Source organism: Lepidochelys kempii, chromosome 1, assembly GCF_965140285.1.
Source record: "Lepidochelys kempii isolate rLepKem1 chromosome 1, rLepKem1.hap1, whole genome shotgun sequence".
Taxonomy (NCBI): domain Eukaryota; kingdom Metazoa; phylum Chordata; order Testudines; family Cheloniidae; genus Lepidochelys; species Lepidochelys kempii.
The window spans coordinates 229,306,031-229,319,895 of NC_136380.1; the positions used below are offsets into that span (position 1 = coordinate 229,306,031).

The 13,865-nt window shown below is 40.3% G+C and overlaps 1 protein-coding gene across 1 annotated transcript in view; it reads right to left on the minus strand.

The window, feature by feature from the left end:
• Positions 1-7,214: 7,214 nt before the first annotated feature.
• PARVG (parvin gamma) overlaps positions 7,215-13,865 on the minus strand; it is a 33,163-nt gene continuing 26,512 nt past the window's right edge. Inside the window, exons 12-13 of the mRNA XM_073316502.2 lie at positions 10,587-10,659; positions 7,215-8,989 (exon numbers count right to left, since the gene is read on the minus strand). Coding sequence (XP_073172603.1) covers positions 8,910-8,989; positions 10,587-10,659 — 153 coding nt within the window. The 3' untranslated portion in view covers positions 7,215-8,909. The remainder of the gene's footprint in view (positions 8,990-10,586; positions 10,660-13,865) is intronic.

Here is a 13,865-nt window from a genome sequence, read left to right on the forward strand (position 1 = left end):
GAATGTTATAGCTATAACTAACTGCTTACTATGATTTTTTGTGTATTCACAGTAAATGTGGCATTTTGCCTTTTTCCCTTTAATAAGATCCTGCTGGTTTTTATTTTATTGGTATAACAAGGGCACTCCTGAGCTGGATGAGCTAATTCCCGGATTGACGAGCAGGAGTCGCTGCGGCGGTGAGTGCCCCGCCTGGCTACAGTCACCTACATGGCAAGAGAGTTGGTTAGCCACCGGACTAGGGAGTATTCTGGAGTGGGGCTTTCTCAGTCTCTCCTGTTGAAGCTTTTCCACTTTTTATATATAAATACATAGTCACTGAAGCAGGGTCTTGAACTTAGGGCATTCACCTAGGATTCGGGAAACCAAACTACCAGGCTCGCTCTCTTTCCCCAGTGCCTCCATAAGAGTCACTTGACAGATAATGTGACAGTAGATGGAGCTCAACAGTATTAGCACACTTTCTAGGTTATGTAGGATCAATAAAACTTGTTGCGTACAGCAACTCGCTTCTTGCCATTATAGCTCTTTACAGAAAGCACTTAAAAAGCTAAATATGCCAGCTGTAATACAGCATGGCCAGAGAGCAGCAGGAGAGTGTTAGACGGGAGCCTTATTCCCTGTAGAGGGAAGAAAGTTTGCTATAAATTAATTAGCAGGTGGGCTAAGACCAAGACCCTAAGTAAAGGGATACCTGGTTTGTGCAGAGGGAGCGCAGGAAGCCTCACAAGCTGAAGGGCAGGAGAAGGAAGTAGCCCAGGGGAAGGAACCGCTAATTCTAGTGGTTTACCGCTATCCCTAGGGCCCCCGGGGCTGGGACACGGAGTAGAGGGCAGGCCAAGGTCCCTCCCTCTCCACTCCCCTCCTCTAGGACACTAGTGAGGCAGTTAATACCCCAGTTCAGGGGCAAGAAATGGTGCCCTGAACTCCCTCCCCACCCCCGCAAGAAGAGAAAGCACGTGACCCATCACAGTAGTGCCGGCAATTTGCCACACAGCATAGACATGGCTCAAGACTTAATTGCACTTACCTAGCTATCCTTCCAAGAATCAAAATCGCTATTGTGACAAAGAATTAATATACATGACCTAACTTTTAATACATTTAAAAGCTCAGTTTTCTCATATGCAATATTGGAAACAAAGTATGGTTTTACAAACTTTTGAAATGTGACACACTAGATGTAAGAGGTTTCCACTATACTTTAAAAAAAAAAAAAGTCTGGCAAGTAAATTAATCCTACACATACAAAAATGTCTTTTTCTACTCACAGTACCACAAGTCTTCTCCAAAAGGGGTACAAACACATACACCCAACTGTTGGCCAAATCATTTAACATGAAGCGACTTCCAACATCTATCTTTTAGTTTAAGGAGCTTTTAGTAAAGCCGATGACAAAAATTTCACTGACTGCCCACTTTTGCTGAAATGTATAATAAGCTTAAGCATCATGCTGCACTCTAAATTCAATTGTCTGCCAAGAGTGAAGAAAATTTCTAGACAATCTGTTATTTTACTGGCTGCAGTCAGTAAAGCCTGTTGCACCATCTGCTCTGTGGAAAGTACAAGGTATGCGTTTTACATGGATTCTCAATTAGAGGTGGGCCAGAGTCAAAATTCCTGCTGTGGGGATCGGCTAAAAGAAGTTTCAACAGCAATTCTTGACCTTCTAGCTTCATGGAAAAGCATCCTAGACAAAGTCCTTCCATAACAACGTTATTCTTTTCTATACCCTTGAGAGCGATCTGTCACAACACACCCGGTCAGCAATCTTATCAGAACCAATAAGAACTAAGGGAGCATCGAGCCAAAACTGCCTTCTTATTACTCCAACTAGTTATCAAGTGCTCAGACATTACTGGGGCTATTCCTGTAGGTAAGTAAATAGTTGGATTCTCCAATACTGGTTTGAGGTACGTTAATTTTCTATGGCATCAGGAAGGGAGTTTACACTGCCATTACTTGAGCTGTAAGTGTCCTGGTAGTAAACTGGAGGCTTCAGTCTCAAGGGGTGTTCAGCCAGCTACATTCACCACCGTTAAAGTAACATGAAGTCCATCATAAAAGCTGACAAATACAGAGAAAAAATGCTTGAGACCAGAGGTGTTAATTACATTGAATCATGAGGCATGCAATGGCACACAAGTCATGGTGAAGACACAGAATAGGGCTAGTGTATATTTTCTATCAAAACAGGTTTTTGATGGAAAATAAGGTTTGTAACTAAAGTTTTCACAAAAAGTGGCCATGGAAAATTTTTAATTTTTTGTCAAAGAAATGAACACCCAGAACCAGAAATATTTTTTTCCTGAAATGCCACTGCAGTGCCTCACAGGAGTTGCAGTTCAGTAGCCTCATGCTCCCATTCTTCTCTATGGACCAGGTTCCCAAGCCAGACTTCATCTCCCATAATGCACTGCAGCCGTATGACTTTCCATGATATACCCCTCACCAAGAGGGAGACCATGGTGCATCATGGGAGATGTAGTGTGACCAGGAATCCCAGCCTATAGAGCAGAAGGGGAGCATGAGGCATGGGAACTACACCTCCCATGAGGCACTATTTCAGAATCAAAATACTTTTATTTTTAATTTTTCACCAAAACCTCCAAATTTTCCACTGAGAAAAAAAATCATTTTCTGGCCTACTCTACTCAATACTTACCTCGTTTTATATAATTTCTGAGGCTATGGATCTTTTCCACCTGGGTGGGTGAGATTTCATAGGTTTAAATTTTAGAAAGGCACCCTGGAAATGTCTCTGGATGAAATCCTTAAAGCCTTTCATATTGCTTAGTTGCTAAAGTTGAGGGGCTCAGGACACGCTTGTTTTAATGGAGTGAGAGAGAGCCAAATTTTGGGAGCCTGCAGCCACTGGGGTGTGGACAGAAACAATCAATGAAAAAAAGGTGTTCTGATGTTCTTTAAACCAAAATTCAAAAGGGAGATTTTTATTTTCAATTTCAGATTCAACAACCTGTTGGCTGAAAAAGACCTCTCTGGGTTTTAACCTTCAGTGATGCTCCTGAATTATGATTCACTTTAATCTCCAGTCTAGTGTCTCTCTCTCTCTCTTTTTGTGTTCCCCCTGGAAATGTGAGCTTCCATGTGAAATCCACCAGCCTCTGCATCAATGGAGGGGATGATGTAGCATGGCCTTTCTTCTGCTTTGTTTTCTGCAACCTCCCTACTAATATCACCAGTTATTTCTAATTCTGAAATAAATTCCTTGAAAAATAAAGCATGCAAAACCTCAGAACGGCTGTTAGTCCTTAGAGCAGTGAAGTTGTATCTTTCTTCTGAATTCAGGGGGAGGGGAAACTTTGATTAACTGATGTCTAAGGTTTAAAACCTAGTTGCTAATGAGATGGTGGCAGGTAACTCTGGGGACAAATGATCTCTTCAAGAATTAGAAAAGAAAAAAAAATACTTACTGCTGGAAGGAAAAAAGGTTTTTGCCTTTAGCAGGCAAACGTATAATGGTCATTTTAGGACTACAACTGCTTGTTGCTCCCAAATTTTAAGGGCCAGCTACCTGGAAAGAATGCAGGGAGAGGTTCCTATTGCAGTTTGACCCCACACTGGGGAGTTCAAAAGTGATTAAGGAATCCCATAGGAAGTAGCTCCTGTCTTGTAGAGGGCCAGGAATCCTGATCTCATGAGTTTTACAGAGCCTGCTGTATTCAAATTAGTTATGTCTATTTGTTTTCCTTTTCATTCTATAACAAGTCTAGATGCTTTTGCACATCCACTGCATCCTGTGCTTAAAGCGTACAATCAGTGCATCACAGTAACTCCACCCTTCCCTCGGCCCTTCTTTCCACAGGCCTCCTGCCAGCCAGTGCCAGGATTAAAGAATTTTGGGACCCTATGCACAATGGAAATTGGGCACATCTTCCCTGCCCCCGGAAGGATGGGAGACATTAAGGTCCTGCCCCCACAGGGTGGGAGCCCCTGAGGTGTTGGAGAATGAACCTGCCTAGCTGCAAACACGCACAGGCTCCTGTCCCGTGGGTGGGGCCTGGTTCCCTGCTCCAGCCTGTGGGCTTTGCCACACGAGGCAGACGGAGCCCTCCTCTGCCCCTCACCCCCTACAATGCCCTGCCCCTTTCCTGGCCCACAAGGCCCTGCTGCCATAAGATGGGGGCCTTGTGCAAGTGCACTGAGTGCATATTGGGTAACTGGCCCTGCTGCCAACATTCCTGTCCTCAGAGATTCTCTTCCCAGTAGGGCTCTTCTCTTCTGCTGTCTGCTAGACAGTATATCTGCTTGAGAGACAGTACAATCTAAAGGAATAACGATGGGAGTGAGGCTTAGGACCCTGTCAATACTGCTCAAGTCTTTGCTGGTGGCTCACTGTGTAGCTACTTACAAGTCACTTCTCTACTTCAGTGTACCCATCTTTAAAATGAGGACAATATAACAAGCTGATAACACCCTGAATTCACCCTGAATTGTTTAGCATTCACCCTACTAGCAGCATCTTGGATCACCTGTTGAATATTTAATAGAACTGTGCAATATTTTTTCTGTCTTCTAAAATTATTTGATTCACTCAGAGCCATTGGCTCCTTAGAAATACTTGCCAGTCTTCAATCCATCATAATTCAATTTATATGCCTACTTATATGGTGTAATGAAAACAGAATAGATTAGAATTCTAGTAGCACACCCAATTCTCCCCTCGGGGAATACTTAATTTCTAGGATTTAAAAATTACAGGAGAGTTACATTTGTATATTTAATTATATGGCAAGGCAAATTATTCCATGACATGTCCATATTGGGGCATTACTTAAAATGTCATGATAGATTTGCCAGTAAATACAGAACAAACAGGCTTATTTTTCTTTTATTGACTGATAATCATAAGAGAAAAAAGAGAGCAAGTCTGTCACTGGTTGTGCCAGGCACAAATAACATCTTAGAATAATAATAAATAACTCTCTTTTCCCCAGTTCCATGCTGATGGAATATGTGCTTTAGCACGGTCACTCTGTATTTACTAATCAATCTATGACAAATCTATAACTGTGTCCCATACATAAGTAGTGCACTTGTACATATTTCTATAGAAAATTATGGAGTGGGTGGCTGTCTAATGGATTACCAAAATTCTAAAGTATGCTTTACGAATCAGACATAGGCTTTTTATAATTAAACATATGCTTATTCAAGACATCACGCACATTATGAATTGGCTTAAAGTGTGAAAGACATTAAAATATTCATTTTTCAGTCTCTATTTTAAAGTTACTGATTCAACTACATTAGTTGTCATCCTTTTGAAAACATACATCAAAAATAAAAATAAAAGATTACTCATTACAAAAGGGCTTACGAGAACTTGAGGTGGAAAGGAGAGCATAGTCCATCCAACTATTCAAGAGCTAGATAGGTATCTGGCATAAATCGATCCATTGTCCTCAAAAGAGCTGTATTTATTTACACTAGCTGAGGATCTGACCACAAGATTTTAAATGCTATGAGATGAAATCTAAATATTTGCTTTCCCACAGCCCTACCTTCCGTTCCATTACATTATTTACTGGAACTTCCCCTTTACGAAAAGAGCACAAGATGTTCCAAAATCAGGACCATCTCCAATTTTCAAGACAGAGAATGATTTTCATTCATTTCAGAGTAATACATTTGAAGAGCTTTTATGTGATCAGCTGTGGGAATTGCACTCTTGATCTGGTGATGGAGGGGGCATGGTTAATGGACAGACATGTTTTGGAGAAAGGAAAAGGGAAAGTTTGAAGGTGTGCTTTCTGGAGAAAGGGATTGTGAGCCAGCACTTATGGATCATATTCTTGGCTCTGCACTAACTTGCTAACCTTTCTGTGCTTCATTTTCTCCATCTGTAAAATAGGGATGTTAAAAGTAGGAAAGGGTCTGTAAAAAGTAGGAAAGGTTTATTTGTGTGATATGGACTACTGCCTAGCTAGGAATTGGACTGAGATCACCAACTCATTTCACATAGACAACAAGGAGGCCGGTGGCACCTTAAAGACTAACAGATTTATTTAAGCATAAGCTTTCATGGGTAGAAAACCCACTTCTTCAGATGCATGGAGTGAAAATTACAGATGTAGGCATTATTATACTGACACATGAAGAGAAGGGAGTTACCTCACAAGTGGAGAACCAGTGTTGACAGGGCCAGTTCAATCAGGGTGGATGTAGTCCACTCCCAATAATTGATAATGAGGTGTTAATTCCAGGAGAGGGAAAGTTGCTTTTGTAGTGAGCCAGCCACTCCCAGTCCCCATTCAAGCCAAAATTAATGGTGTTAACTTTGCAAATGAATTTTAATTCTGCAGTTTCTCTTTGAAGTCTGTTTCTGAAGTTTTTTTGTTCAAGTATGGCTACTTTTAAATCTGTTATTGAGTAACCGAGGAGAGTGAAGTGTTCTCCTACTGGCTTCTGTATGTTACCATTCATGAGGTCTGATTTGTGTCCATTTATTCTTTTACGTAGAAACTGTCCGGTTTCGCCAATGTACATGGCAGAGGGGCACTGCTGAGACATGATGACATATATCACATTGGTAGATGTGCTGGTGAATGAGCCTCTGAGAGCGTGGCTGATGTGATTAGGCCCTATGATGGTGTCCCCTGAATAGATATGTGGACACAGTTGGCAACGGGCTTTATTGCAAGGATAGGTTCCTGGGTTACTGGTTCTGTTCTGTGGTTGCTGGTGAGTATTTGCTTCAGGTTGGGGGGCTGTCTGTAAGCGAGGACTGGCCTGCCTCCCAAGGTCTGTGAGAGTGAGGGATTGTTTTCCAGGATAGGTTGTAGATCGTTGATGATGTGCTGGAGAGGTTTTAGCTGGGGGCTGTATGTGATTGCCAGTGGTGTTATTTTTCTTGTTGGGCCTGTCCTGTAATAGGTGACTTCTGGGTACCTGTCTCACTCTGTCAATCTCTTTCCTCACTTCCCCAGGTGGGTATTGTAGTTTTAAGAATGCTGGATAACGATCTTGTAGGTGTTTGTCTCTGTCTGAGGGATTGGAGCCAATTCTGTTGTATCTTAGAGCTTGGCTGTAGACAATGGATCGTATGATGTGTCCTGGATGAAAGCTGGAGGCATGTAGGTAAGTATAGCTGTCAGTAGGTTTCCGGTATTGGGTGGTGTTTATGTGACCATAGGGCACTAAAAATACATCATCTAGTAATGACTTCCAGTCACTAACAACATGGGCTGGATTCTAACCAATTACCTAACGGCAAAAGGCTGTGCCTATACCATAGTACCAGTCCCCAGAGTCATTAAATCCCTCTGTGATGGACATTCTATTTCTGTATCCTCAGTAATCTAGCGGTGTTCTAATCTTCATGTAATGTTCCGGTAAACGTATCAGTGAATAAAGAACACAAACTTTTAAGGTCTTCCCCTTCATTAGATGTTTGGAGCCCATCAGGAGAATAAAACAAGATATCTACAGAGATTCATACATGAGATAACCCTAAGAATGTATGTCAGATATGAATCTTTTGGAATAGCTGATTTAATTAACTTTTGCTATTGAAGCAGGGTGCTCTTTTTTGGTAACTTGTTGGCGCCAGACATTGGATTTTCCTTTGTAAAATGTATCTTGATAATTAGCATAAATGCAAATGGCATTATGATGTTCATAGCGGTTTGTGGAACTCTCTCCTTCAGTAGCTTTGCATAATTATAATTTTTCAAAGCCAAATATACATGAAATGCAAATTTAAAATAACTTTAAGGTCAAATGAAGCTGAAGAAAGCCGCAAAGGGCATAGGACTTAAACACCAGGGTGGCAGTTAAAGGAGAGGAATGTGGCTTTTGCAGCCACAGTTACATTAGGGTGGGGATTGCGTGGGTGCATACCTTAGTGGCAGCTGCTGGAGGTATTGTACAGAATAGGTATCCTGTATAGTCCCAATACAGTTTGTGTGCCCCACAAGAGCAAACTCAGAAGTGGCAGCTACAAAAAGGTTTCAGTATAAACTCCCGTCAGTGCTGGACTCTGAGTGTTACTGGGATAGAATGAGCCACACCCCAACCCACCCTCCCATGCACCCTTGTAAGGGGGAAGGTGGAGTCATGTTAGCCTCTCCCCTTGCACTTAGATAGTGCAAAGACTAGTATTCAGGCTGGCCATAAGTAGGTGCACAAGAGTTGCAGGGAGAAGAGGGCTGCAGCAGGCCACAATGTTGTGTTAGATTAAAGGGCAAATAAGGGGGCTCTTTCATGGTTTTTTAGGAGGTATGGAGGACCGGGGAAATCCACAATACTGTACAGTGGATGGCCTGTATAGTCTCACCAATGTAAATGTATTTTAAGAGGCAAGCAGGTTTTTTCAAACAGTTCATGCCTTGTCAAGTTTCATACCGCTAGCCATTTTTTAAAATGATTAATCTCATCATCCTGCCTGAAAATGTAGTACAGGAGTTATTAGACTATGGGCTTCAAGCCCCCTTGGAATCTATCCATGGACTTCAACTCCATCATGGTGCTGCAGCAACCTCAGTGCAAGTACAGGTGCGAAGTTCTAAAAATGACTTCCAGCTCCCTCGCTGATAAAAGGGTGAGGTGTTGAAGCAGGGGCTGAGGTAGCACATTGACAAGTCTTTACAGCATTTGGGGGCCTTAGACGAAGCAAGGGGTGGATTCTGTTTCTGTGGCAAAATTCACAGCCAAGGAACAGCAGAAAACACTGGCCCCTGAATACGCACGTGCACACACATTTATATTATAGATAGCACAAGTTATATAACTGCAACTTTGCAAGCATACACACTTTTCAAAGCATATTAATACAACAAGTGTCATACAGGGTGTGCGCATGTGCAAAGTGGCAAACACATAGCTAGGGACTGAAAATTAAACCCAGCATACACTAGCAAGAAAATCTAGCTCTTGGTTTCACTCTTCATGTTTCTTTGGTCTTGTATTTGGAATACAAGCAGTACAAAACCTGCAATGTAGTCTTCATATCTCTGTTCACTATATCTGTGGATACACAAGAAAGAAACAAGCCTTCACATGTTAAAACACTGAAGATAATCTTTCACTTTCCCCAAATTACAATCTAACTACATTTCCTGTTTTGGTTCTTGATTTAAAGTTTTTAGATTTTCTTGATAACTGTATTTTTTGTGATTCTATTATAATGTGAATAGTAGCAGACATTGCCTTAACTCTTCATTTCCTGGCTTTGTAGTGTTTGCACTTTATTCTGTGGTGTGTACTTCCTGCTTTTTGAAGGTTGCAGTTTTCAGCTGCTAACTTCCATATTCTGAAAGTGCACAAGGTACTGCTAAGCAACCTCAACTCATGTTTGACAAGGGTTTTTGCTAGTTAATACATCAACTTGTATGCAAACTACTACTTCTTCCAAACGATGAGAGACATAGAGGGCTTGCTGCTCCTCTTCAAGTAATGTAAATGTATGGCTTTGTACTGAACATAGACCAGCAGTAGGACCACTAGGCCAGATCTTCAGCTGGTGTAAACAGTGTAGTTCCATTAAACACCAACACTCATCAGCTGAGGATCTGGCCTATGTAGCTGTACATAAATGATACACAGATGCTGGAGTTTATATTTCCCACATTAATCAACATTAGACATTATTTGAGGCAATCCTCCACATTTAGAGAAATGGATGTCCAATGCTTTTAACCCACTCAAAGAAAAGGTATACCCAGAGGCTTTCACAGATTTAGCTTTCACAGTTTAACTAGACTGGTTCACTGAACTTCAAGTTCCAAGTATAGGGCATAAAGGCTCCAATTTTTCACTGCATGCTCACAAATCACTCACATTGACATTAATGACAGCTACCCATGAGTAAAGCTGGTTGGAAAAAAACATCGAAAATGTTAACGAAAAAAATTAAACAAATTTTCATAATTCCCACACCTTCCATTTTTTGATTGTCTCTACCCAATGACGTAGGTACAGATAGATGACCATTCCATGTGCTCATATGTACACATACCCCAATCTTGTTCATGAGCGGACTACCCAACTGGGAAAAGATGCCATTTTTAACACTTGAATCGCTTTCTGGGGAACATGGTAAAATGCCCATCACTTAACATCTTTAAATAAAGACTTGAGGTCTCTCTAAAAATATATGCTGTAGTTCAGCAACACATTATTGGGCTTGATTGAGGAATGATTGGGTGAAATTGAATGGTCTATGTTATTTAGGAGCTTGGACTAGAGGATCATAATGGTCACTTCTGTCTCTAAAAATCTACTAATACATTCACATCCTGATTTTGGCAACGAGGTCCCACAGACAACACACTTACTCCTAATTGGTAATTTCAGCAACTACAGATGTATCTTACATAATTTCATTCTTGCTTTAAATGGTGTTAACTTACCAAACAGTGGGTATTGTAACAATAGAACTTTTTTTTTAGTGTAGACTAGATTGTTAAAATATGGGATATATACAGGAGATGTGAAGCAAAGGAAATGTTATGAAATATGTGGTTGTCATGTTGGAGAAGATTCTCTAGCTGAGTATCTTAGCTTTTCATGAACCAGAGCAAGAATCATTCTCTTCCAGAACAATTACTATGTTATGACTCACCTTCAGCATTGACAGGAAAATCTAGAAGACCTCCATCTGTCAGCAAAGCCACTGCAAGGTTAACATTGTGAAGCTGTTGATCAGACGAGATCAATGAAACAAAGTGAACTCAGGCCAAATATAGATAGTGCATGCTTTATTTCTTTGGTAGTTGAAATGGGAGTTAGCATTGCTGTACCAACATTTTTTTCATACTCTCTTTAGTTCTGGTGAAAAGCTTATAATCAATCACTTCTATCAATTACCAAATCAGAAAAATAGAAACCAAATTTCCTTTAAAAATTACATGAGAAGGGATGCAGAAAGATCAATTCATTTAAAAGTTTTCTGAAAATCTTGCATTAATGAGAGCCCCAAAAATTAAAAGTTTGATAAAAACACAGGGAAATGTTTAACAAATTAAATTTGCAGAAAGTATTCTATTTTTCATTTAAAATCCTAAAGGTTTGAAATTTTCTGAGCAGCTGTAAATACAAACATTAGGATAATGTTTTAACATACAAAGGTCTACTGATGATATCATCATGGATATCGCACTTGAGATATTAAGGACACTTCTAGGAATCAAGTATTTTTCAAGCTCTTGATTTTTATTTATTTACAGTTACATTCCAGATCCCATTCACCTCTTGATTTTAACAATCTAAAGTCAAGTTGTCTATTTACGTTCTGTCACAAGACTATTCCTTTAATGAAGTAAGAACAAAAACAAAAATTTAAATTGCTTCCTTAACCATTCTACTGCTCCTGATCAGCTTATCCTCCAGGAGGTACTGTGTACAGTGCTGGCATGCTGTGCTTTTTAACCTCCCCATGTTACGCACTTATGTCCAACCATGCATAAGCTGAGCAAGAGCTTATTGCTCTTTTATTTTGAACTAAAGTGATACCTTTATGTTCCACCTGGTTTTGTGATTTACAGATAACAATGACAGAGTTTGAAACTAGGTTTAGATTCTTCTTCAAATCCATGGCAGACAAGGAAAACAAGAGGATTATACAGAGCTACTAACTTCACCTGGGGATGAATAAAATGATTGTTTAATGAAGTCACCGAGTGAGGAGGATCAGATGTTTCCCTCAGCAAGTTTATGAGACTTCCACATAAAAGTAGAATGCTGATCTTTTATATAAATCTTAAGACACAGTACTGATACTTACTACTGATAGGCAAAATGGTTTGGATAAAGGGAGCACATTCATCTTTCTGCACTTCCAGATGGAACCAGAAGCACTGTAATACTGTTCAGCATTTCCAGCCTGATAGGAAGTTGGAAATATGAGAAGTCTTGGATAAAAGTCTACTCTAGTGGTTATAGACTCTTCTGCCCCATGCCACTAGCTTGTCTTCCTCTCCATCTCTGACATGTCCTCTTTCCAGCCTGAACACAGAAGCGAGTTCATGTGCATGAAGTGCAAGCTGGTGGCTGTGCTGGAAGAAAAGATTCTTGGATTGGAGGAGAGATACTACTGAGAATCAGAGAAGGTGAAGAGGAAATACTGTTACCCCAGGTTCAAGGAGAAGGGACCTGGCCACCAAGGAAATCAGAGAAGAAGCCTGGCAGTTCATAACCACCAGAGGCATACGGTCACGGTCAAGCTTGCTTGCAAAAAGTTCTCCAACTGTCCAAGGAAGACAGATAATTCTTGTTGGAGATTCATACTCAGAAGAATCAAAAGAAATTCTGCAAGGCACAGGCAGACAATAGGACAGTGTGCGGATTTCCTAAAGCCAAGAAATGAGACACCACTCTAAGACTGGATAGGCTTCTGAAGTCGACAGGCATCACCATTGGTGATGATGCCTATTGGAACTAATGACACTGTATTGTGGGATATTTTGCAGATAGTAGATGACTTCAGGGAACTTGGAAGTATTCTGAAGAAGAATGTCCAAGTGATCTCTGAGATCCTTCCTGTCCCACGAGTGAAAGACGACAAAAGGCAGAAGATTCTGGAAGTGAATTGTTGGCTAAGTAAGTGATATAGTGTTTTGGGTTTATGGAACATTGATCCACTTTCTATGGGGAGAGGGGATTATATAGTCTGCATGGCCTCCATCTCAGTAGTAGGGGAACCAATCACTTTGGGGACAGGCTGGCTAGAATAGTCAGGAGAAAGCTAAACTAATAAGGTAAAAAGAGGGAAGATATGAGCACTCAGCACAAAATTGAGATGTTGAAAACAAAATTAATCAAGGAACCAAAGGACACGAAGAGAAGAAATTATTGAATTGCCTATACACTATGTTAGGAGCCTGAGTAATAAACAAGAGGAACTGGAATTGCTCATTTATGAGCATAAATTTGGTCTAGTTAGCATTACTGAAACATGGTGAGATGATTCTCACATTTGGAATGTTAAAATCAATGGTTATAACCTATTTAGGAAGGATCAAGTAGGGAAAAGGGGAGGGAGAGTGGCACTCTTTGTCAACAGTGGAATTACCTGTTTCCAAATCACCAATAACTTAGAAGAAAATGATCTTCAATGCTTACAGATCAATGTCCTAACAGATAAAACACACAGATGGAGTACCAGATGGTGTCTGCTATAGACCACCAAATCAGTGTTAGGAACAGGATAACCACCTCCTTTGAACTTATCTATAATGTGAAGGAAAATAAGCTGCATGATCATGAGGGACTTCAATCTGCATGACATATGCTGGAGATCTCATGCTGCCAGTACCAAAACATCCCTGGAATTTCTAAACATTATAGATGACAATGTCCTAACAAAAAAGTGTTGCAGCCTACATAGGAGAATTCTTTATTAGACTTTCTCCTAACAGATGAAGAGGAACTGATCACAGAACTAAAAATTAATGGTAGCTTAGGTACAAGTGATCATGATTTGCAAGCAGAATAAAGTCCAGACCATTAATATGTACACCTGGTTCTTTAATGGGGCCAATTTCACAAAGCTGAAAACAATTATGACCCAAATCAGCTAGAAGGAAGAATTTAATCAGAAAAATGTGAATGATAATTGGGAATCATTTACGAAAATCTTACTAGATGCCCCAAAAGCCACAATCAAGGAACAAGCCTGTGCTGGTTAAAAAAAATGACCTGGTTTAGAGGAGAAGTAGGCAGCTATAAAAAGTAAGAGTGAGTGTGAGTGTAAAAACAAATGGCATAATGGGGAAGGTGATAGTAATGAATACAAATCAGAAGTTGGGAATTGTAGAAAAATTATAAGAGAAGCAAAGGGACAGAGGAAAATCTATGGCCAGCAGAGTTAAGGACAATAAGAAGGAATTTTAAAAATATTTTA